Source organism: Leucoraja erinacea, chromosome 4, assembly GCF_028641065.1.
Source record: "Leucoraja erinacea ecotype New England chromosome 4, Leri_hhj_1, whole genome shotgun sequence".
Classification (NCBI taxonomy): Eukaryota; Metazoa; Chordata; class Chondrichthyes; order Rajiformes; family Rajidae; genus Leucoraja; species Leucoraja erinaceus.
In genome coordinates this window covers 65,025,369-65,049,141 of record NC_073380.1, presented here as the reverse complement: position 1 = coordinate 65,049,141, position 23,773 = coordinate 65,025,369, and the positions used below count along the sequence as shown (strand labels likewise).

The window sequence follows — 23,773 nt, the reverse complement described above, 5'->3', positions numbered from 1 at the left end:
CAAGATGGCTGAAACAGGTGCTAACACAGGCTGGGGTGGATACTAATATTTTTATATCTCATTCCACCAGGGCTGCAACTACATCGGCAGCGATACAGTTGGATGTACCAATGGACCAAATCCTCAAGGCAGCAGGATGGTCTGGGGAAAAAACATTCCAATTATTTAACAACAAACCAGTAATGAAACCTGGGACGTTTGCAGAAACAATTTTATGTTCTGTAAATTAATTTAAACGCGTAAAAAGGGGTTATAATTTTGTGTTAATAAATTTTATGATTTCAATGTCTAATTCATGTCCAAATTATGTTAACACAATTCCTCCTACAGTCATCAAGGCAGACGTGATGCATGGACCCGTTTCCACGGCATGAAATCACAGAGCTTTAAAATCTTCACGTAGTCACTCACGTGACTCCAAAGTAAAATAGTAAGATTAAATGAGAACTTACCAGTTCGAAGTTTGATCTGTATTTTATGAGGAGTACGTTGAGGGAATACATGCCCTCCGTTCCCACCCATGATCATATACTCAACTGGTATCTCTTCTCTAATCTTACTATGATTAGTCATTAGTTATCTGTGATTTCACACCGCTGCTTTGAAGAATGACACGCATGCTTCCTGGCGGGCTTCTTCACATAATCCCTCATCGTAACTCCTCATAAAATACAGATCAAACTTCAAACTGGTAAGTTCTCATTTAATCTTACTAATCTGCTGGATATATTTTAAGTCTATCCAATTTATCATGATGGGGTACCACACAAACATTTGGAGGATGATAGTGTTTCATTGTGAAAATTGACTTAATTTCCATAAGGACTATGGTGTCATCAATTCTGATATGGACAGATTAATCTACAATTATTGAAAATCTGTTCAACATAGGGCATGAATACCCCCTATGTTGCTTTTCTTAATATTGTTTCCAGGTCCAGTCTGATAAACATATTCTTCAAAATTTGGCTAGTTCAGTAGTATTCTTGATGATGGCACTTCTTTGTCTGTGTTCTTGCTTCAATCCTTCTAGTATTACTACTTCCAGAAGGAATGCTAATAAAATACTGAGGGATATTGGTATTTGTCAATCATCAGGAGTATCCTTGCCTTTATCTGATCTGATTGCCTTGGGTTGAGGTCTCCTTCCTTGATGTAAATGTGATCTATTTTGATGAGTCTCTAACAGTATGTGAATATAACAATAGCTAATGTTTGTTTGTCTATTCTTTGGGACAGCTCTTTGGATTTTAGCATGATAAATTTTATTAAAGAACAATTTGCAAGTAGATTGTGTTGGATGTTAGTTTGTACGATCTGGCCTGACCGGAATGTCCAGTTTTAATTTTAATAGTATTTAGTAGCAGCAGTATGATCACAGCTGGAGGCACAATTGACTGCAGATGAATAAAAACAAATTGTAGGAGAAACTCGGCAGGTCAGGCAGTTTTGCAGGGGAAAATGGACAGATGATGGTTTTGATTAGGGCCCTTCGTCAGACTGATGGAACAGAGGGGAGATATCTTATAAAATGAGGTGAGGGGAAGTGGTGAGGCAAGAGCTGGCAAATGTCAGATGAATCCAGGGGGAGAGAAGGGTGGATATGGTAACCAAGGTTGGAGTTGATAAGTTAATGTAAAAGGTTAAAGATGAAAGATAAAACCTGAAACCTACACTGATTCTACATCTGTACCCTTGTATCTTCTCCCCTTCACTTTCAGCTTTGGTTCCACTCTCCACCCTTCTCTTCCCCATCTGATTAATCTGCCAATGAACCCACCTTCCCTGAATCCACTGATGACATGCTAGTTGTTGCCCCACCCCCTTCCCCTCTTTCCTTTCTTTCAGCCATCCCCCTATACTCCATTAGTCTGAAGAAGGGTCCCAACCCAAAATGTGTCTGCTCATTTACCTCCACAGATGTTGTCTGAGCTGTTGCGTTTCTCCAACTGTTTTTTTTTGATGAAGATTGCAACATCTGAGTTTCACTACATCTTGCAGTGTCTCGGCGATATCTTCAATTTCCTTTTAGATATCTCCACTGCAAGAGTAAGTTGTCATGCATTATCTTGGTTAGATGAAACTGTTTCCTTCATTGGGAACAGATTTTCTGATAAATTTTTTTTTTTTTTTTTGGAAGCAACTATTGTGGAAGTTTCTTATGACACGGGATTATAGGCATTCGTAGTGGGAATGGGTGGAGAGAGGGCTCTCTGAAGTCTTAGTGTTCATACCGCTGGGGTGTAAACTACCTAAGCGAAGTATGAGGTGCTGTTCCTCCAATTTCACTTAGGTAGCTTACACCCCAGCGGTATGAACATTGACTTCTCTAACTTCAGATAGCCTTTGCTTTCTCTCTCCATCCCCTTCCCAGTTCTCCCACTTGTTTTACTGTCTCTGCCTACATTCTATCTTTGTCCCGCTCCCTCCTGACATCAGTCTGAAGAAGGGTCTCGACCCGAAACATCGCCGATTCCTTCTTTCCAGAGATGCTGCCTCACCCGCTGAGTTACTCCAACATTTTGTATCAGGAGGAATTCCTGGAATTACCACAAGAGCTTTTTGGCAATAATTGTGGAGTAAACCAAAAATAGCTCCATTTGGAGCCTTGCTTCACAGCCCAGTGAGGAAGGAAGCATTGTAGGTTCTAGCTTTGAGGAATAAAATAAGTCTTATTGAAGAGGCATTTGGAAAAAGCACAAGCCAATAAATGATGCAACAAGTTTTTGAAAGACTTCTTACGCATGAAGCAAATACATTTGATATTGTGTAAATGGATTTACAACCATGTAAGTCCAAAGTAATTTACAAAAAATGATCCATTTTTAATATATTGGTATAAATGTTATTATGTTTGATGAAACATCCATTTACAACTTTCATCAACTGTTAGCCTGATATTATTAAATTGTACGAGTGATCTGGCAATTCTTCAGCTATATTTAAGCAGACAGTTATAAAACTTTTCTAAACATTGTTGCCATTTGAAAGATTCAGCAAAAAATATTTATTAAACTTGATTCCCAATAATTTTCCTGTTGCTCAAAAATTGTTCTAAATTATTTCTTCTTTTATTTCACTCAGCCCAAAGACACATAATGGACCATGTTGTCCAATATCATTTCCATGTGAGGAGAAGTGTAAGTAGGTTATTTCTATTATTACGTTACTGTGTTAGAAATAAGCTTTACACCACAATCTTATGCCAATCAACACTCTAATTTAGAAAGATTTACCAAATCCATAAATTTGGTCATTCAATGTTTATTTTTCAATGTTTTTTTGTTCTTTAAACTACAAAATACAAATTTGAGATCTTTATTGAATGCAATATGCATTGACATTCCAAATAGTGTCAGAAAAATATTTTTTATGTCAGACCTTTCTTTTATGTGTTTTGCCACATTATCTAATTTAGAACATTTTGTAAGCCTATCAGGGTTTCTTCTCCATTTCCAGTTCAAATGTGTATTTCAGTAACTAGGTTTTTGAAAGAATATATTGGCGCAGAATAATGGAATCATTTGGTATCACAAATCATTTGGGATCGCTTGCTCTTGCTACATTGTCCAGTTATCTGTATTTTTTGTTAGAGGCAAATTCCGCTCAGGTTTGGCTGAGCATAATCTATAACCTTTTTTGTTAGCAAATGGATTGACTCCACTTTCATTTTCTTGGCCAGTCCTGATGGACAGCTCACTTTTTGGTACCTGGAAACCAGCATGCTACTGAAGAATACGAAGACCACGTAGCCAAGGAGACCCAAAAACCCATAATTGTCCAGAAAATAGTTAAAATGCAAGTGTACTAATGAACTCTAAGTTCTGCAGGTTGACCTGGAAATCCACAATTCAATAATAAATCAGACTGTGACAATATAAAGACAACTTAAGGAGAAGAGGAAGACGGCATTTCAACATGAGTGATGCATGCCCCAAGGAAGGAGAATATTACAGCTGTGGCAGGAAGTGGTGAGGGCAATAAAGATCTTATGACAATGTATCAAATATCTATGCAACAGTTATACTACGACAGGCATGCTAAGATAAATTGCTTGCATCTTCTAAGGATGCATTGCACTGAGCATGTCAACCACTTCCATCAACCTCTTCTGAATAGATTTAAATAATTAAATTGCTTTCCTCAATTCAAAGGAGGGTACGTAGTGATTTTTACGACTCTTGCTTTCAACGAGGTGTTTCTTTGTTTGTAGATGTTTTCTTAACACATAACTTGTAGTCAAAACCACTTATGCTTCTTCGGAGTTGGGTTTTGCTGAATTTTCTACTGTCTAATTGTTGATTTTGGGCAAGAGGATATCCAGCTGCTGATAGTTTTTATGTTATTCCGAATGCAACATTTGTATTGTTTTTGGCAAATTTTCCTTGTACTGTTGTTCAAAATGATTCTCACAATGCCTAATACTCTAAACTCCATGCACAAAATGTACTGCTTGCATCCAATGTAGCAAGATCACACCTCAGTCCAAATATCAAAAAAATAGATGATTCCTAGCTCAGACACCAATAAAACAATTCGAGGCAAGAGACCAGATGAATGCCCAGACTTCCAGGGAAAGTTCAGTTGTCGAAGAAGAGCCCTGGAATTTGTCTGGATGTGCTTGGAGCCTGAAGAAATAAGTAGGAAGGATCAGTGACCGATATAGAATGGTTTATGTGGGCCACTTGTTACCATGTTGTTACTGAGAACGGTCAGAGGCATGTTTTAGTGGACAATCCTGTGGATGTAGCCATGGAAGAGCAGGTGTTAATCCAAATAAGATACTGTAGGAAACTCCAGGAGAGATAACCACTCAGCATTAGCAGTGCCTAGAACTGATGTATGGGAAGTAGCAAAGGTATTTGTGATTTTGATATCAGAGAAATTGGAAAACTTGTCTCTTCCTTAGTTGTGTGTGTATCGTTTAGCTTGAAGATACCACTGAGACTGTGCCGACCAATGATCAATTACCCGTACACTAGTTCTGTACAACATACTAGGGACAATTTACAGAGCCAATTAACCTATTATATATATTTTTTTGAATGTAAATATACTTGCCTATTTATTCAGTATTGAATATATTTTAGAAGAATCAGGTATGGTATATGTGTATTAGTGGAAAAATTTGCTTTAAAATTGATAGGGTGCCTATTACCTTAAGAAGCTCTGCCAAATGGTCAGCTGTTGTAATTATTTCTGTAGCATGCTCTGGATTAATTTCAGTATCAACTGTTGCAATAAATGTGTTAAATGTCTGTAACTTGCATGTCATTTTGAAACGGTGAGTTGTGTAATATTCCAAAACACTACCAGCTGCCAGTAATTTTTATGTTATTCCGAACGCAAAATTTGTGTACTACTGATGTTGTGCCTAACTTTACAAATGAGTAGCCTTTTCAACAAATTCCTTGCAGCATTCTGCAAGGGTTGTTTGAGTACGAAAGCAATTTAATTTCTCTGAAAGGCATTCCTGAACTTGAGATATTTTTACAAATTGGTAACACCGTCATGAGTCACATGAATTGAGTTTATGACTTCAATTCACAACTTTCAATGGTAGGATTTGACTTAATTTATCCAGAAATGTATACTATATAGTAAAATGATTTGAAAGCAGAATCCATAATAAGTTTTAAAAGGAAAGGTCCATAATAAGTTTTAAAAGGAAAGGGATAAATATTTGAAAAAATAATCGAATGTAGTGAAATGGCACATGGCAAAAAAATTCCACTAACTTGGTCTCTCCACATACTCTGAGTATGTGTCCTTTCAAATAATCAAAATTTATTTTTAAGCTTTAAAAGGACTGAAAAAATATTTGGCCACAGTTGCAGTCTGTTATCTTTAAGCACAACATTCCTTTAAACTACTGCTATATTTTGTGCACTTTCATTAGCGTCACTGCCAATGCAAAGCTAAGACTTTTTTGAAAGCTAAAGCTAATTATTCAAGTGAGGAGACCGTAACAAATTGAGATCACAATGTCCTAAGGCCCAACTTGGCTAACAGCCATCCCTGTCACAAATATTGTTCTCTAAAACTGCTGAGTAGAAGCAGTGATCATTAAAAGTGGATTCCACTCTATCTAAAAATGAGAATTATATCAGTTTTTATTGTGCTTGGAAAATGTACATATTGAAGGTATTTAGTTAATATTAGTTGAGTCTGGTTGCAATTAAAGTCTTATTTAATTTGTCAGACAGCCTATCGAAAGCTTTATATTCCCAGTTAAGAATTGGTCAAATACTTTTGTACGATAAAGTATAAACATGTTAACTTTACTATACAATTAGAAATGTACGAAAGGAATATACAAATGGATTCAATAACATGATAATGGATGTATTTAACCATTATGTAATTTAAATATTTAAAACTCTAATCCTGCTATTTTATTATATGATTCTCATGTTTCATTGACTGCATTTAAATTTACCTTTACGGTATCTGGAAACATCCATTAACGCTGCAAAGATAGATGAATGTAGAGCCTTTCAAGAATTTTACTGTGGTTATAATTCATTTACTTTTTATTAATACAGTACAGAACTACCATAACCCTCTCCATGGTGCATCAGCTGCTTTCATTCAGCGACTGACAGAAATAGCTGGTTTGGAATGCGATACTATTCGGCAGGAGAGAATTCGTAAGCTGAAGAAGAGATCGGATTGCTGAAAATATTTTGATCATCCTAGTCTCAGTCACATATTTTTCATTGCTAAAACATAACATTGAATAAGATGTAACCAAATGGGACTGATATTAGCCATTGGGCAAGTTTGCAAGATGGTTGCAAGTTTGCCAAATGCAACCATCTGATCAAAATTATATATTTGTCTGCACCCTACAGATAAAATAAATGTATATCAATGTGTACACTGTAATGAAGTCTTAATTATGATTTAGGCCAGAACAATTCAGTAACCACACCTTCCAATCATATGTACATGCTTAATTTAAAAAAAATGTAAAGTTACTTACAGAAATTCGAGTAACATTTTCAGTGTGGGTAACGACCTGTTTCCATGCTGTATGACTCTATTAGATAGAAGATAAATTATAGGTGCCAGCAAATGGGATGCAAAGCTAATTTTTTTGAGGTGTATCAATGGATATGTGCTAAATTAGTAACACTTTAGGAGCTATGGGTAAGAAATTATGAAGTTAAGTTTCCAGAAGTCTAGCAATGGGAGCAGAAGTAGGCTTTGAGTTTGCTTTGTCAGTCAGTAGGATAAATGCTAAAATTTTACAACTCAACACTTTTACCTTTGTGTCTTCCCCTTAAGACTAAAAAAATCTGTTGTTTGCACCTGGAATACTTTTTACTGAGCATTCACAGTCCCCCACACCCCAAAAATGTCCTGTTAATGTATTTCAAATGAATATGTTCATTTTATCATTTTAACTATCACTTCCCTGAATATCTTCATTTTCTCCATTAATACTTTAAACTGCAGATGCATTTTCTTATTCATTTAGATTTTGAGAAAATGTATTTGTACATATAATAGAAATACCTCCCCTTCCCCTTAGCACTGCTTTTACCAGTCAGTTAAGATAATGGCTAAGGTTTTGCACATTTCCCAAATCTAAGGATTTACCAATGATTTTTGCAATACCCAGGTGACAAGCAAAGAAATTGTACTATCGTGATGGAACGACAGGAACGGCTAATGGGCTGAGCATTACCTATAACTCCATTCTGAGCTTTCTATTATGTGTGGTTGTTGTTCGTCTGCAACACATTTTATAGGAGCTACATTCCGCAACCACTGAGCATCAGTGGTGAAGGAAATGAATGTTTAGGATGGTGGATTGGGTACCAATCAAATGGGCTGGTGGTAGTGGATGGAATACCAATTAAGTGACCTTGGGATGTTGATGGTGGGGTTCACAGCAATGATATGTTTTTGTTTAGATGTTTTATTCTTGGAGATGATCATATTCTGTGACGTTTGCAGTAAAAAAAAATACTTGCCACTTATTAAGTCTTGCCTGAATGTTGTTTAGGTCTTGTACTCTGGTGTGGAGTTATGAATGGAACTGAACATTGTACATTGTATAGGCATCTCAAATTTTGGCCTTGCGATGAAAGGAAGGATATTGCTGAAGTAGCAGAACATGATTGGCACAGGACACTGCTCTGAAGAACCTGTACAGCTAAGATCCAAGGCTGGATTGATGATAACTAACAACCAAAAACATCTTCCTTTGTGTGAGGTAGACAGAAAATGTTGGAGTAACTCAGCGGGACAGGCAACATCTCTGGAGAGAAGGAATGGGTGACGTTTTGGGTCGAGCCCCTTCTTCAGAATCTCCAGAGATGTTGCCTGTCCCGCTGAGTTACTCCAGCATTTTGTGTCTACCTTTGATTTAAACCAGCAGCTGCAGTTCTTTCTTACACATTTTGTTCCTTTGTGTGAGGTATGATTCCAACCATTGAAGGGTTGTCCACCTGCTATCCACTGATTTCAGTTTCTGGGCGCATTAATGCCATGGTTGGTCAATTGCTGCCTTGATGTCATGGGCACTTATTTTCTCTTCATCTCTGGAATTTACCTCAATGGTCCATTCTTGGACCAGGCTCCAATTAGATTGTAAGAGACGTAGTTTGAGGATTGCTTAAATCAGTTTATCTAGCTTCTTTGAACCTTACGTCAGAGAAAAGTGATTGACTGGAGTCTTCCCTGGAATCTAGGCTGAACCTCCCTGTTCCCCATCCACAACATAATGTATAAAAGGATGTGCTTCTTCTAAGCATCAATTAATAGGACACCTGTTAAAACCACTTAAAGGGGAGCCACTGGTTTTCATAGTATTATTGAGGCCTATTTATATAATCTGGTTTATGATGCATGGGTTAAGTAGGACTGGATTAAAAATATGCCTAAACAGATGGAACAGTTGTTAGACAATATGGCATATATTGGATATGGTGGTGGCAATGCTGCTGGTATTGGTTGAAGCACGTGGAGAGGCAGGAATAGAAATTAGGACTAATGACTTGTGAAGAGAAATAAGTAGCGGGATATGGTGTACTTTCCTTTCACTGTTCCAATGAGTCTGCTGTTTGCGATTTCCTCGTCCATTCTACCAACACTACTAACAACCCCCTATCCTTCCCTTGGGGCTTTCCTGTGCAACATATGACATGTAACATTTGCTTTGTACCTTTTCTCTTCCTATTGTCCAATGATCTTAATAGTCCTTCCACAGGAGGGAATGGTTTACATGTATTTCTTTCTCTTTCGTATTCTATAATCACTGCTTACAATAATGAAAAAGGGTAAGCAAGCAAACACCTTTGTTCAGTCCACAAACTTGCAGTTGTCTCAGTTTTAATTTTCCAATTTGATCTCTGTATTGTATAATATTTCATTGAATTTCAATGGGAGTTCAAGGAGCAGCACCTCATTGTTCAGGTATGTACAACCTTCTGGGGTCAACATTCAGTTCATCAATTTTAAAAAGACCTATTCTTTGTTTCATTATTTATCTCATTATCACCTCCGTTTACCAACCTTGCTTTCATCTCTTTGTCTTTCACGACTTCCACATAATCACACACTTTCACTTCCACTTTCCTGTTACCCAATGTCCTTGTCTCTAGTTGCTTCATGTTTTGTCAACCTTTCTCAGCTCCCATAATTGATCATCAATCTAAATAATTAGCTTTGTTTCTCTAAAAATATTAGCTAAAGTGCTGAGTATTTCTTTTTTTTTTTTGTTTTGCTTTACTGGTACAATATAGTGATTGTTAGGAGCACGATAAGAGGTGACAAAATTGAAGCTGGAAGAGGTTAAATTGTGAGCATAGAGTGAAACCATATCAATATTATTCTGACCACTTCAGTGAGATCATTGTATCTTTTCAGGAATGTACCATGGCCTTAGGTTTTAAAGTCCTGACATTGATATGCTCGTTGATCTTTTCCCGGTATCTCCTGAATTGATGCCTTAAACAATTTCAGTCTCCTGTACTGGAATAAAGGTGCTGAGATAATCTTATGTCTGCCTTGTATCTCAATTCATTTGCTTGCTTGCTTGGAATGATTTTGGACTAGTAACACATCCTTTTATGAGCACTTTAGGAGGTTTTGCTAAGGAAAAGGCAGTATAAAAAATCCATTTGAATACAGTAAACTATCCCATGACATTGACTTAACAAACTGCAGCTGTTTGAGGTGCGCTGTTTCCCATTCAAACATATTACAACTGAGGCCAGTTTTTCCTGTCTATAGCCAATAAAAACAAAGGAGTTTTTGAGTACTCTCTGTACTGGGGAGGAGGGGGACGGGGGGGACGGGTAGTTACCTAATATTGGAGAATACAAATGCTTGATGCTATTATAACATACACTTGCAATTTAAAAAAATACTGCATGTTGGAAATTTGAAACAAAGCTAAATGCTGGAAAGAGCAACTCAATCAATACTTAAGGACGCAAAGGTGAAATTTCAGTTGGAACTTTATAATTCGAAGAAGAGATAAAAAGGAAATTAATACCAATAGAAAAAGTTATATGTATACACACTTACTGAATACACATTTCTTGGAAATGTGTAGAAACTAGTAACTGCAGATGTTGGTTTACAAAAAAAGACAAAGTATTGGAGAACTCAGCAGGTCAGGTAGCATCTCTGGAGAACATAGATAGATGACTTTTCAGGTCGGGAATCTTCTTCAGACTGCTTATGGTGAGGGGGGCGGGAGTTAGAAAGCTGAAAGAGAGGAGGGGTAGGGCAAAACCTGGCAAGTAATAGTGGGGGGTCTGGAAAAAGGCCAGAGACGAAAAGACAGAAGGTGTGAGGCAAAAGGATTGAAAAGTTGTGAAGCTAAGTAGAAAAGAAGCTAAGTAGGAGGGATTGTAGGTGGAAGGGGAGGGAGAGGAGAATAATGGGTGCGAATCTAGGTAGAGCACACAAGAGAGATGCGGTAGGGGGGGAGGAAAGTGGAGGATGGAGAAGAAAGGGAGGGTGGGTGGTTTGGTAGTCATCTAAAATAGGAGAATTCCATGTTCATACCATTGTGTTGTGGGCTACCCATGCGGAAAATTAGGTGCCGTTCCTCCAGTTTGCATGTGGCCTCACTCTGGACGAGGTGCAGGACAGAAGGATCAGCCTTACTTTATTCAAGTTCAAGGTATAGTCAACTGCATGGACCCCAGCTATGCCTGTCCCAATACACCCTCTATCAACTCCATCCAGGGACTCCAGCAGACCTTCCTGAGTAGTTCACATGCATCTCCTCTAACTTCATCAATACCACCGGGTGTCACCAGAAATGGCTGCCTCACCAGCAACTGTTAGTCCTTTCACCATTTTTATTATTTTGAGTGTGTCTAATTGTATGTTTAAATGTTTCTTAGTATGTCTTATGTGGGGGGTGGAAATAAGGGGAAACCGATTTTCAGTCACCTACCTGGACGGAGATGCATCTTTTCTCTCTGTGTCTCATCTTCTCCCCCCCCCCCCCCCCGTCGCGACCTACCAACTGGATTGGTGCAGCATTTCCTGCTGGAGACGGCCCAGAGCTTCAGCAGTGGTGCAACACTGAATTATCACCGTGGGCGATGCCTTGCCAGGGTGTTGGAGTTGCTGACTTTGGTCTGCGGAGTTTCTAGCTGCGGGCGCGACGTTGACTTTCACATCGCGGAGGCCTGGGATCTTTTGCCGGGGATCGCCAGTGTTGGAGCTCCAAGCTGCGAGTGTGTTCCAATCCGTTCCGATCATCTCGGCAAGAGGGCCTGTACATCGGGCTGTCCGTAGCGGCGACTGCGAAGGGTTCAAAGGCCTCGACCATGGTGAACAAAGAGGAAGATGACTGAACTTTATTGCCTTCCATCACTGTGGGAAATGTTGATTCCACTGTGGTGAATGTTTATGTTAAACTCTATCGTGTTTGTGTTCTTTTTATTTGTATGGCTGTATGGTAACTCAAATTTCACTGTACCAATTGGTGAATGTGACAATAAATGTGAACTTGAACTTCTATCCGGTGTTCCTGACATATTTCATGGCTGACCGCGAGTTGCTGAATATACTGTGCTCTGGGTTTATTCTCACCATTGACTGATCCAAACTCCTTCTCATGGGCCCAGGTCATGGCGTCCTTGGAGGTACATAGTATCTGCCAACTTGTAGCTGCCTTGCATCAGGTAGCAGGAGACCATTTTTTTCTGCTGGTCCTTATGCCTGTAGTGCTGTTCCTTTGAGAAATTATGGATCTTTCAATTCAGGAATTCCTTACGTTTGCAATTTTAGTTTCTTGATCTCCTGGGTAATTTCATGAAACCAGTCCTAGTTCTTGGTTTTCAAGTGTCTTCCAGGGGTCAATTTTGGTGGACCTTCAGGCAACCCATAATCCGTGGATACTTTTTAACTCCCTGCCGATAGGTTGTCTATGAAATATTGTTTGAGTTGCCTTGACAGGTTCGACATTGATCGTCTTGCATCATTGCTTTTCAGATGATACCATTGTTTTTAGGTCAGGTTGATGGATTAAGCCAGTCCAGTTTTGATCAGTTGGCTGTCTTTGGCATAGGTAATGTGGCCATCTTTACAATCCTTTGCTCATCTCATAACATAATCCTGCACATGCTAGTGCTTGATCTGATGATGTTACCATGACATTATGTTTTTGGTTTCTGATGAAACTATGTGTTCTTTAGGATAAAGCCAAACTCCAAATATATCTTAAGGAGAAGGACACCATTTGAGTTTGCCATCCCTACTCCTTCATGGTTTGCCAGAGAGCTGTTCTCTCTATTGGGGATATAGACTAGGGTTGTGCAAGGTCAGAGTAGAGTCCTCTTCGGCATCATCTGCAGCTTTCAGGATTGAGACATATTCATCAGTACCAGAACAAATTGGTTTCATGTTAGAGCGAGCCAAAGAATCATGAGGTATTCCTCTCCCGACATGCTCTTCCAAAAGGACGAGTGCACACTTTTTTTCCTGCTCTTTAAACAGGCCAACTTATTACTCATTTTATGTAGCTATGTAAGTAGCCAAAGTGTCCAGGTTCCCAAGAAAGCATTCAGTCTATTTATATTGTGATTCTACATGCATACAAATGAAATATTTCAGAGGTAATTAAGCGTGTTAATAATGATGGTCTTTCTGGACTTCAGTAAGGCCTTTGCCAAAGTCCCATATGGAAGAGTGGTCCAAAAAGTGAGAAAACATGGACATCTGGGCAAAATTGGCTTGGTGATAGGAAATGGAGGGTGATAGTTGTATTTGCAATTAGAAAGTTGAAACTGGTCGTGTTTCACAGGGATGTCACTTAAGTGGTAAAAAACATTCACACCACATTATTAGCCCAAGACTATTTGTGGTCTAGGTTGTATTGTTTCATTTTCTGAAGAATTGCAAACTAAATATTGTGCCATCAGTCATCATCTCTATTTTTGAACATAATGGAAGAATTCTTGAACAAACAAATGAAGACGTGTCTAGGACACAGCCCCGAAGACCGCCTGCAGTGGTAGTTAAAATGAACTACTTTCCATACTATCTTTCAGCTTGGGAGATTTGATTCCAGCAAATGTTTTCTCCTTATATTTCAATAATTTCACGTTTACTTGAAGCCGTTGATGTTCCACTGGCTAAAATAAAACTAAGACCCAAAGTTTCTGAGTTCCTTTACTTATTCATAATACTACAAAATGAGAATTATCATTGTTTCATGATTAACTTACTATCAATTCTAACATTTTCCTAATGGAACTTCATTCCATTCAATGGAGAAACGCTAATCAGATCTATAAATGTACAGTAATGAGAATCAGTCCTTTAATCTACAGTGATTCATTTTATTCTAAAGGGACAATCCTTGCACATCATTTTGCAGTTTAGCTCTTTGCACACAAGGTTGTAATAAGGTTCAAAGCCAAAACACAAACTGAACATCTATCAACAAGTTATTGGTGGTTATGTTTTGCTCAATAGCCATATTGGCAGAGAATTGCCAAAGGAAGCAGTAATCACCAGAATGGATTTGAATGTTTATGCAAATATGAATAGCCAGCCAGTTTTTCATATTACCAGTAGATTCCAGTGCTGTAGCTGTGCTGGGACAGGTTGCTAGAGGTCAGTCAGTTCTGGAGCATATGAGTTCTGTATTACAGTTAGATTAGTTTTTGGATCCATATTATCTTCCTGTATATTGTGCTTTCATCTTTAATGCATTGAGCAAATTAAATTGGTTGAACACGAATTTCATTGATAGCTTGAGCACAATGGACATTTGTAAAATGGTGGTTTTGGACTATTATTGATATTCATGATGTTGTATTAATTTTAGTGCATATTATAGGTATTTGATTTATTTTAAATAAATGTGTTACAATCTAGTTCTCTATTTATACCTTATTTTTCTAATTAGAACTTAATTACTGAAATGTTCCAATTACCTTGGAAAGAAATGGTACTCAACCCAAAGTTTAAGTTTCTTTACTTGTTAATACTACAAGAGTTATCACTGTTTCATTATTATTAAACATTTACCAACTGTAACATTTTCCAGTGCAATTTCATTTACCTTGCTCAGCAGGAGCTACATTATATTCAATAGAGAAACACTAATCAAGTCTCAGTCATTTATTGAACTAATAGTAAATAGTGGATATATAATTTTACACAACTGGTCCTGGTAAATTATCAAGTGATACACAGTATACAAGTGGGATGGCAGGTAATTTTAACAGCACCATGTTTAGGATTGGCCACAAAAGAAACAAATGTATAAATATATTTAATCACATATCAACACTGAATTCAAGGTTTTCATAAAGTCACCTTTATATTTTACCCCAAATTATCCATTAATGGGTAAACCATATTGTGGGAAATTGAATCTACCACTTCCATCAAATGAGCACCAGAATGAAATTCCCCTCCGCTTACTTGGGATTCAATGATTCTAATAAAATATGTAAAAACACTTAATTGTCCTTGTGTTTTTTTTGTAATGAGTCCATACTTGCACAATGTTTTGAGCAGTTTAGCAAAATATCTGGTCATTTGGTTGTCTTGACCAGTCTAGAAATTAAATTGTCATTTTGTTGCAGGTATTTTGGCTCTCCATCTTCTACAATCCTTCCTTGTTCCATAACTAGAATTCTGTCACAATCCATAATAGTTTGTATTCTATGAGCGATAATAAGTACTGTGCTATTTGTGAAAGCAGTGGAAATAACCTAGAGAAGGAACAAAATGCACAGAAGTACAGTAAGTGGTAGTTCTGATATCAAATGGCAAATATTCCTAATATTACCATGCAACATAACCAATTACTTTTATATAAAAAATGAAATAATTATGTTAGTGGAAAAAGCAAGGAAAATAAGAGTGAAAATAAATATGCAGACACTGAGATATACATTAACATTCCACTAGCACTGCCATTTCTAAGATATTATACATGCTTGTATCCAAATTTTTGAAATTTGTGCCGAAGCCTTTTTGACTACCTTATCTACCTGCTACTTGACCTTCAAGGAACCATGCACCTGCACTCCTAGATCCCTCTGCTCTACAACACTCCCCAGAGGTTTACCATTCACTGCGTAGGTCCTGCCCTTGTTAGACATCCCAAAATGCACCACCTCACACTTCTCTGTATTAAATTCCATCAACCATTGCTCAGCCCACCTGGCCAATCGATCCAGATCCTGCTGCAATCTTTCACTATCTGCAAAACCACCCACTTTTGTATCCTCAGCAAACCTGCTAAACTTGCCCAGTATATTCTCAACCAAATCATTAATATAGATGACAAACAGTAAAGGTCCCAGCACCGAACCCTGAGGCACACCACTAGTCACAGGCTTCAGTCCCAGAAGCAACCTTCCACCATCCCCCTCTGCTTCCTTTCATGAAGATAATTTGCTATCCATTCAGCTATCTCTCCTTGGATCCAGAACTGCCTACCATGCAGAACCTTGTCGAGTGCCTTACTGAAATCCATGTAAACAACATCTACAGCTCTGCCCTCATCGACCTTTCTGGTCACATCTTCAAAAAACTAAATCAGATTTGTGAGACATGACCTCCCACATACAAAACCATGCTGACTATATCTAAGCAGCCCTTGCACATCCAAATGCCTGTATAACCAATCCCTCAGAATACTTTCTAGTAACTTTCCAAATACAGATGTAAGCTCTTTTGCACTAAAGACTTTTGCACTAGCCTTGTGTACTATTTAGGTAAGTGATATGTGAATACAAATGCATTCATATATTATGCTGACAAAAAAATTATTGTAAAGTTATTCTTTCTATAAACGACACTTACAAGGCTCTGAACTCCCTAATACAGATGGAAGTACAGCAGAAGATTGTGCAAGCAAGGCACATTTTTGAAATAACACCAATTCAAATAATAAAATTCAGTCAGATTCATGAAAATTCATCATAAGGCTCGAATCATATTCAGAAAAAGATCCTTACACTTTGAAGGGCAGCATCAGTTTCCATGTCAACAGATGCCGTGGCCTCATCCATGAGTGTAATTTTTGATTTCCTGACAATGGCCCTGGCGATGCAGAAAAGCTGTCTCTGTCCTTGGCTGAAGTTTTCAGTCCCATCTGCTATAAGGGCATTCAATCTCTCTGGAAGCTCACTGACCTATTGAATTAAAACATTTCATGTGAATTTAATTTAGAAAATCCGAAGATATTTGAAAATTAAAATCTCTTTTCTAACTACCTTTGCTCCAACAATATTTGTAATTGCTGATCAAATCTCATGGCAATAAGTTATTTGTTTAAACAATAGATTCTATCTTTGATATATTTGCAAATTACAGTTCTGTTTATTACTTCTAAAATATTTCTCTCACAAATATTTGGCTAACAAACTTCAATGTTTAAAATTTCTTTCTTTATTGAATACTGGATTTTATAGTATTAAGAGTAAATCTTTTGTAATAGGTTTCAACCTGCATAGTTAAACAGTAAATAGTTTTCTTTGAAAAGACTGGCTTGTCACAAACTTGCTATGTAAAAGAACATTAAAAATACCAAATGCATTTTCAATAAATTGTATTAAATATGATTGATTATGAGACTAAAATTCCAATTTCTTATCAACATGAAGATTGTTGATGCTAAACTATATCACTGAAAAGATTGCACTTAATTTCTGTTTCTATAATTAATGGATTAATACATTTTAAGCAAAACAATATTTTGTGCACTGAAATAATTTAATTTATTATATTTAATTGTTATTTGTAGGCAGCTGTGCACGTATTTACAAGAATATTGTTTTAATTTAAAGCATTAAAAAAAAATCAAACACCCTATTCATATAACTTCTATAATCAAGCCAAATGCAAATGCAACGGCTAGAGAGCAGAGAAATATACCACAGTGCAAATTATAGCTTCTCAGCATTGTAGAATAACAGTTCCAGAGAAGGAATTAAATGTCTACAATGAGGTAGGTTGTAAAATCGGGACGATACCCTGGCTTATTGAAGGACCATTGAAAAGTCTGATAACAGATGGTAAGAAGCTGTTCTTGAGTCTGGTGGTATGTTCTTTCAAAATTTTCTATCTTCTGCCTGATGGTAGTGGAGAGAAGGAGGACTTGGTGGAAAAGGTCCTTGATTACGTTGGCATATTGTTGCGAATGTAATGGCGAAAATGACTCCAGCAATCCGTTGGCATATGCTCACTCCAGCAATCTGCTGGCATATTTAACAATGGTTTTGGCTTTTGAACAGATCAATTTCAACGGGTGACACATTTTCAAAGAGATCCTACATAAACACTGTTTTAACCACATGTGGATGATTGTGTCCAGCCCTGGGCACCACAGTTGGGGAATGATGTGCAATTCTGGAATTCTGGATTTGGCTCTATTCTGAGCTAGATCCTGTAAATGGAGTTTTCAAGAGAGTTAGATTTAACTCTTGAGGCTCAAGGAATATGGGGAAAAAGCAGGAACAGGGTATTGATTTTAGATGATAAGCCATGATCATATTGAATGGCGGTGCTGGCTCGAGGCCGAATGGTCTACTCCTGCACCTATTTTTCTATGTTTCTATATTCACTGACAGGTAAGGGTGCTGGGGCCCAGATATGTTTTTGAGGTATTTTGGAGACACTCAATCAGGATTTTATAGGATTTACTAAAATTATTCTTGGAAATCTCATTGACATATTAAAATCATGATTAGTTACAAACAGTAGTAAGAGCGAAATGGATCTAGATTCTATAAAGACAGTTTACACAGTCACTGCCATGTTGGTGTGCTTAGGCCTAAACATTTCCCAAGGGATCCCAATGTGCAATACATACAATCCCAATGTGCAATGCTGCTGAAGTCATAACAACCTGCAATTCTTACAATGTCATAATCCATTGTCTTGCCAAAGAGAATTTGGAAAGGAAAGCTGCCTGCTAGGAAGAGTGCTGGTCAGCCTGACCTGCCTAAGTTCGAGGTTAACCCTCAATCTTAGGCATATCAGTTTTTCTTTCACCCCTTTGTTCCACATGTCACCCTCTTCCATCTTCTCTGCATCCTAAACTAATTTGTTTTTATTTTCTTAGTTCTGGAATAGGGTCCCAGATCTGAAATATTAACTGTATCTTTTCACAGATCCCGCCTGACCTACTGGGTCTTGCTAACATGTTCTGTTATCATCTATACTAGAGTTCATAGTTGCATATATCAATATTTACATCTCCAGAATCTCTCTTGGATCTGTTTGGCTGATTATTAGATTCTCATCAGTCTCATGCCTTTACCTCATTCTCTCACTAGTATCATGCCCTACCCCTTCTGCTATTTCCACCTCCTTTACCAATGCAGTACGCGAAGCTTCATTTTCATGGTCTTCTTCTTTTCGTGTCCATCTTGTTATTAAGGCCTTGACTCTCTTCTCAATACGAGTTTGGAATATAAAACAGTACAGCAGAAGAACAGGCTCGTTGACCCAGAAGGTCTATGCCAAACATGATGCCAAAATAAATTACTCATTTGCGTACCCATGATCCCCACATTCCCTTCTTATTCATGTGCTCTTAAATGCCACCATCGTATCTTCTGCCTCCACCACCATCCCTGGCAGTGTGTTCAAAAAATAAATAAACACCCTGCCCATCTCCTTTAAATTTTGCCCCTTTCACCTTGAAGTTATGCCCTGCTTGCTTTCCACCCTTGAAATAAATGTTCTGGCTGTCAACCCTGTCTATGCCTCTTTTAATTTTATAAACTTCTACATCAGGTCTTTTCTCAACCTTCCGGCATTCCAGCGCAAACAATCCAAGTCTGTCCAACCTCTCCTTGTAGCTAATAGACTCTAATCCAGGCATCCTGGTAAACCTTGTTCGCATTATTTCCAAAGTCGCCACATCATTCCTGGATAGGGCGATCAGAACTGCACATAATATTCCAAATGCGGCCTAAAATGCCTACAAGGCTTCTTCATTACTTCCTGACTCTTATACTCAATGCCCCGAAAATGAAGGCAAGCATACCATATACCTTCTTTACCACTCTACCTACTTGTTTTGCACTTTCAGGGAGCTATGGATTTGGATCCCAAAGTCCTTCTGTACATCAATGCTATTGAGGTTCTTGCTATTAATTGTATATTTCCCCTTACATTCAATCTCCAAAAGTGCAACACCTTGCACTTGTTTGGATTAAACTCAATTTGCCATTTCTCCTCCTATTTCTATAGGTAATCTATATCCCGTTGTATACATTGACAGCCTTCATCGCAGTTCGCAATTCCGGCAATTTGTGACATTTGCACTTATTAACCAACTATACAGTGTACATCACAAGTTACAGGGGTCCAACACAGATCCTTGCAGAACTCCATTGGTCAGTCCTCCATCCTGAATATTGTCCTTCCACCTGAACCCTCTGAAAATCTATCAGTAAGTCAGTTCTAAATCCATGTGAACCAGTCACTGTGAATCCCGTGCATCTTAAGGGGCTGTCCCACTGCGGCGGCCTAATTGACAAGTTTAGAAGAGTTTAGGAGGGTTTGAAAAAAATGTCATGTTGAAGACCTCCTTCGACTATGTTGAAGACTAGCTTTGGAAAATTGGACACCGAAAAGTGGAGAGTGAAGCCGACCTCCTTCGATCTCCCTTCGACTATGTTGAAGACTATCTACGACTACCTTCCATTACTTTCGACTACCCTCGGTTACCTACAAATAACATGCTGACCTACTACGACCTAGTTCGACTAAACCTACTAGTAAAAAAAGTATAGATTTTTTTCCATGGCGACCTTTTTTTACTCGTGGGCATTTTTCAACATGTTGGGGGGACTACTCTCGAGCATGAAAGAGTTACAAAGACCTAGGACCTCATGTCGACCATGCTGCGAGTATGAGTCGAGGGCAAACTCGTCTGAACTCGCGGATTAGGTCGCCGCAGTGGGACAGCCCCTTTAATCTTTTGGATCAGCCTACCATGGGAGTTCAGCAAATGCCATACGAAATGCATGTAGACAACATCCACCACTCTACCATCATCAACTTTATCAACTTAACCCATTATTTTCTAAATGGGACTAATTCCTATCCCAAAACATCCTTTCCAACAGCTTCCCTAGCACTGAGGTGAGGCTCACCAACCTATAATTCCTGGGCTTCTCTACTTTCCTTCTTAAATAAAGGAATAATATTTGCTACTCCCCAATCCTCTGGGACCTTGCTTGCGGCAAGAGCAGAATCGGAGATTATTGTCAAAAAGTTTTTCTTGTTTCCAGTTCAATCAGTCTGAAGAAAGGTCCCGACCCAAAACGTCACCTATCTATTTTCTTCAGAGATGCTGCCTGACCGGCTGAGTTACTACAGCATTTTGTGCCTATCGTTGGGACAGAATAGATGTTGAGAGACTATTTGTCCTGGCTGCTTCAGAATAGTCAGCCATTTACGACTGAAATGCATAAGAATGTCTTATCAGGGAATTGTGAATCTAATAAATTCTCAACCCCTGTGAGAGTGGAGGAGTGTCATGTGAAATCAAGAGTGAGACTGAAAGATTTTGCACATTAAGGAATACAACAATATTGGCAAATGCTGGTAACATGGATATAAGTAATTGTAAGTGACCATAATCTTACTGAATGGCACAGCTAGCTCAAGGGAATATATATCTTATGGTCTTATAATATAAATGAATGATTTACTTATGAATTAATTGATTACTTTATTACAATTGTGATTACATTTATATTCCTCATTAACTGATGATGGAATTTCTCTTCTTTTGTGGTTATAAAACTTAACAGTTAACTAGAACTTGTTATTTGATCTATACTGAAAAAAAAAACCTGTATATATAAATCACAAGTATTTTTCATTTGAACAATGTATTAAGGAAATACTGACTATTGCTCAAGGGTCTCATTTCATCAATACAACAGATGTGCTGCTGCAGTGAAGCTTACATTCTTTCCATATGTACATGTCATGACAAATTCAAAGCTTCTGACACTGCTATTACCAATCTAACCAGAACTCCCTCCAGGACCTGTCAAATGGAAACTATCTTCTTGGTCATAAAAACTAAAAGTTTCACTGCACTAACAGGGTAGTTTAGAAATATTTTAGATTCCACATTGAAAAATGACAGATGTAAGTTGCTCCTTTACAGGTGCTCAGGCTTTAAATTAAGAAGTCCAACAGCTGTAATTTATCCATTAATGGAAACGAGTCTGAAGACCTGTGTGACTATCAATCGTAAAATTATTTTCAAGTATCAAAACTGATTATATGCAGAATTTGGAAATATCTATCAAAAGTTTATTATGAATCTACCACTTACCAAAGGTTTCAACTGTGCAACTTCCAAAGCATCCCACAATTCTTTATCACTATGAATCGAGTATGGATCCAAATTAAATCTAAACATAAATCAGAGTATATGATACATTTAACAACATGGTCAAAACTTAAATATCGTAATTTATATTTCTTCATGCACTGTGATATCTCTGCATTTGCTATGCATGATTTACCTGATAGTACCGCTGAACAGAATAGGATCCTGGGGAATTATTGATATTGCTTTCCTTAAACGGTCCAGTGTCACACAGGAAATATCTATTCCATCAATCTTTATACAGCCTGCAAAGATAATTAACTTCAAAATTAAATCCTCCATGAACCAGCAAAACCCAGATACACATTTTGTACATAAACCCTGAAAGTAGAAACAACAGGCCAAATTGTGACGGATGTGGCTGTTGGTTGCTTTGGGAGCTACTGATGTTCTACTGCTCCCAAGTCAGTCGATCATGAGCTTTCATGGGCCCACTGAAAATCCAGGACCTCCTAAAAGACAGATGCTAATGCATCTGTCATTACTTTCCAAATTTCCAAATTGGATACCAGAAGTTGACCTGCAATGATAGAGCCCAGTCCTAAGATTTCTCAGCTTTTTATTAGGGTATCCCACTCTTTGATCTTACATTAGCCACATGTGCAGAATTGGAGTTCCCAGTCACTTAATTTTTGGGGATGGTTCTGAAGTAGAGATGGAACAGAAAAAAAATTAAATGTTTTTTATTTCTTAGTGTTTTAATGTGCATTATTTTAAGTGTTTTCTTAATATTTACTTTTTAAATTACTCCAAATATTAGACATGTAAAAACTACCACAAAGAGGTTCATCCTAGAAAAAGTCGACACCACTAGATAATTGGATATGTCTGTTCATCTGAGGCGTCACTTTGGCTCACTAACACAAGGTGTGGTTGGTTAGTCACTTGATCTGGCCCAGGTGGATGCAGCCAGTGAGCCAAAATTAGCTCAAATTAGCCCAAGTATAAAATTCAGACTGTTTAAGAAGGAACTGCACATGTTGAAAAATCGAAGGAAGACAAAAATGCTGGAGAAACTCAGCAGGTGAGGCAGCATCTATGGAGCGAAGGAAATAGGCAATGTTTCGGGTCGAGACCCTTCTTGAGACTGATCGTCAGTCTGAAGAAGGGTCTCGACCCGAAACGTCACCTATTTCCTTCGCTCCATAGATGCTGCCTCACCCGCTGTGTTTCTCCAGCATTTTTGTCTACCATAAATTTCAGACTGTTCAGTTACTGCATATTTGGTCAGAATTCCCTGTAGCAACCAGTTATTCTGTCCTTTCAAGTCAGAAACTTCAAATCAAGGAAGTACAGTGAACATTGTTATCCTGTTTTATCCATGCTAATGAATTTTCAGATCGTAGATCGTAAGACATAGGAGCAGAATTAGGTCATTTGGCCCATCAAGTCTGCTCCGCCATTCGATTATTGCTGATCTATTTTTCCCTCTCAACCCTATTCTCCTGCCATCTCCCAGTAAACTTTGATGCCGTTCCTAATCAACAACCTTTCAATCTCTGATTTAAAAATACCCAATGTCTTGGCCTCCACCGTCGTCTGTAAAAATGAATTCCACAGAGTCACCACCCTCTGTCAAAAGAAATTCCTCCTCATCTCCATTCTAAAGATACATTTTTTTAATTCTGAGGCTGTGCCCTCTGGTCCTATGCTCTCCGATTAATGGAAACACCATCTCCACATCCATTCTATTTAATCCTTTCATTATTTGGCATTATGCTTCTTTTATCTTTTGTGGTTCTCTAGTTCCCATATAAAATCCCATTTAGAAGCAATTCAATTAGCACAATACAAATAGTGTTTATATCTAATTTCGTGATTCGTATTATATTCAATTTGTGTTATGGAAACGCACATCATTGCAGAACTACGATATGTAATCATTTATTTTATGATATCTTATTC

General features: G+C 37.9%; 2 protein-coding genes across 2 annotated transcripts in view; one reads left to right on the top strand and one right to left on the bottom strand.

The window, feature by feature from the left end:
• The window catches only part of si:ch211-171b20.3 (uncharacterized), a 65,331-nt gene extending 54,603 nt beyond the window's left edge, over positions 1 to 10,728 (top strand). Inside the window, exons 4-5 of the mRNA XM_055634489.1 lie at positions 3,085 to 3,140; positions 6,546 to 10,728. Coding sequence (XP_055490464.1) covers positions 3,085 to 3,140; positions 6,546 to 6,679 — 190 coding nt within the window. The 3' untranslated portion in view covers positions 6,680 to 10,728. The remainder of the gene's footprint in view (positions 1 to 3,084; positions 3,141 to 6,545) is intronic.
• Positions 10,729 to 14,444: 3,716 nt separating this feature from the next.
• LOC129696506 (ATP-binding cassette sub-family C member 9-like) overlaps positions 14,445 to 23,773 on the bottom strand; it is an 85,645-nt gene continuing 76,316 nt past the window's right edge. Inside the window, 4 exon segments of the mRNA XM_055634481.1 lie at positions 14,445 to 15,206; positions 16,461 to 16,637; positions 21,812 to 21,890; positions 22,005 to 22,113. Coding sequence (XP_055490456.1) covers positions 15,027 to 15,206; positions 16,461 to 16,637; positions 21,812 to 21,890; positions 22,005 to 22,113 — 545 coding nt within the window. The 3' untranslated portion in view covers positions 14,445 to 15,026.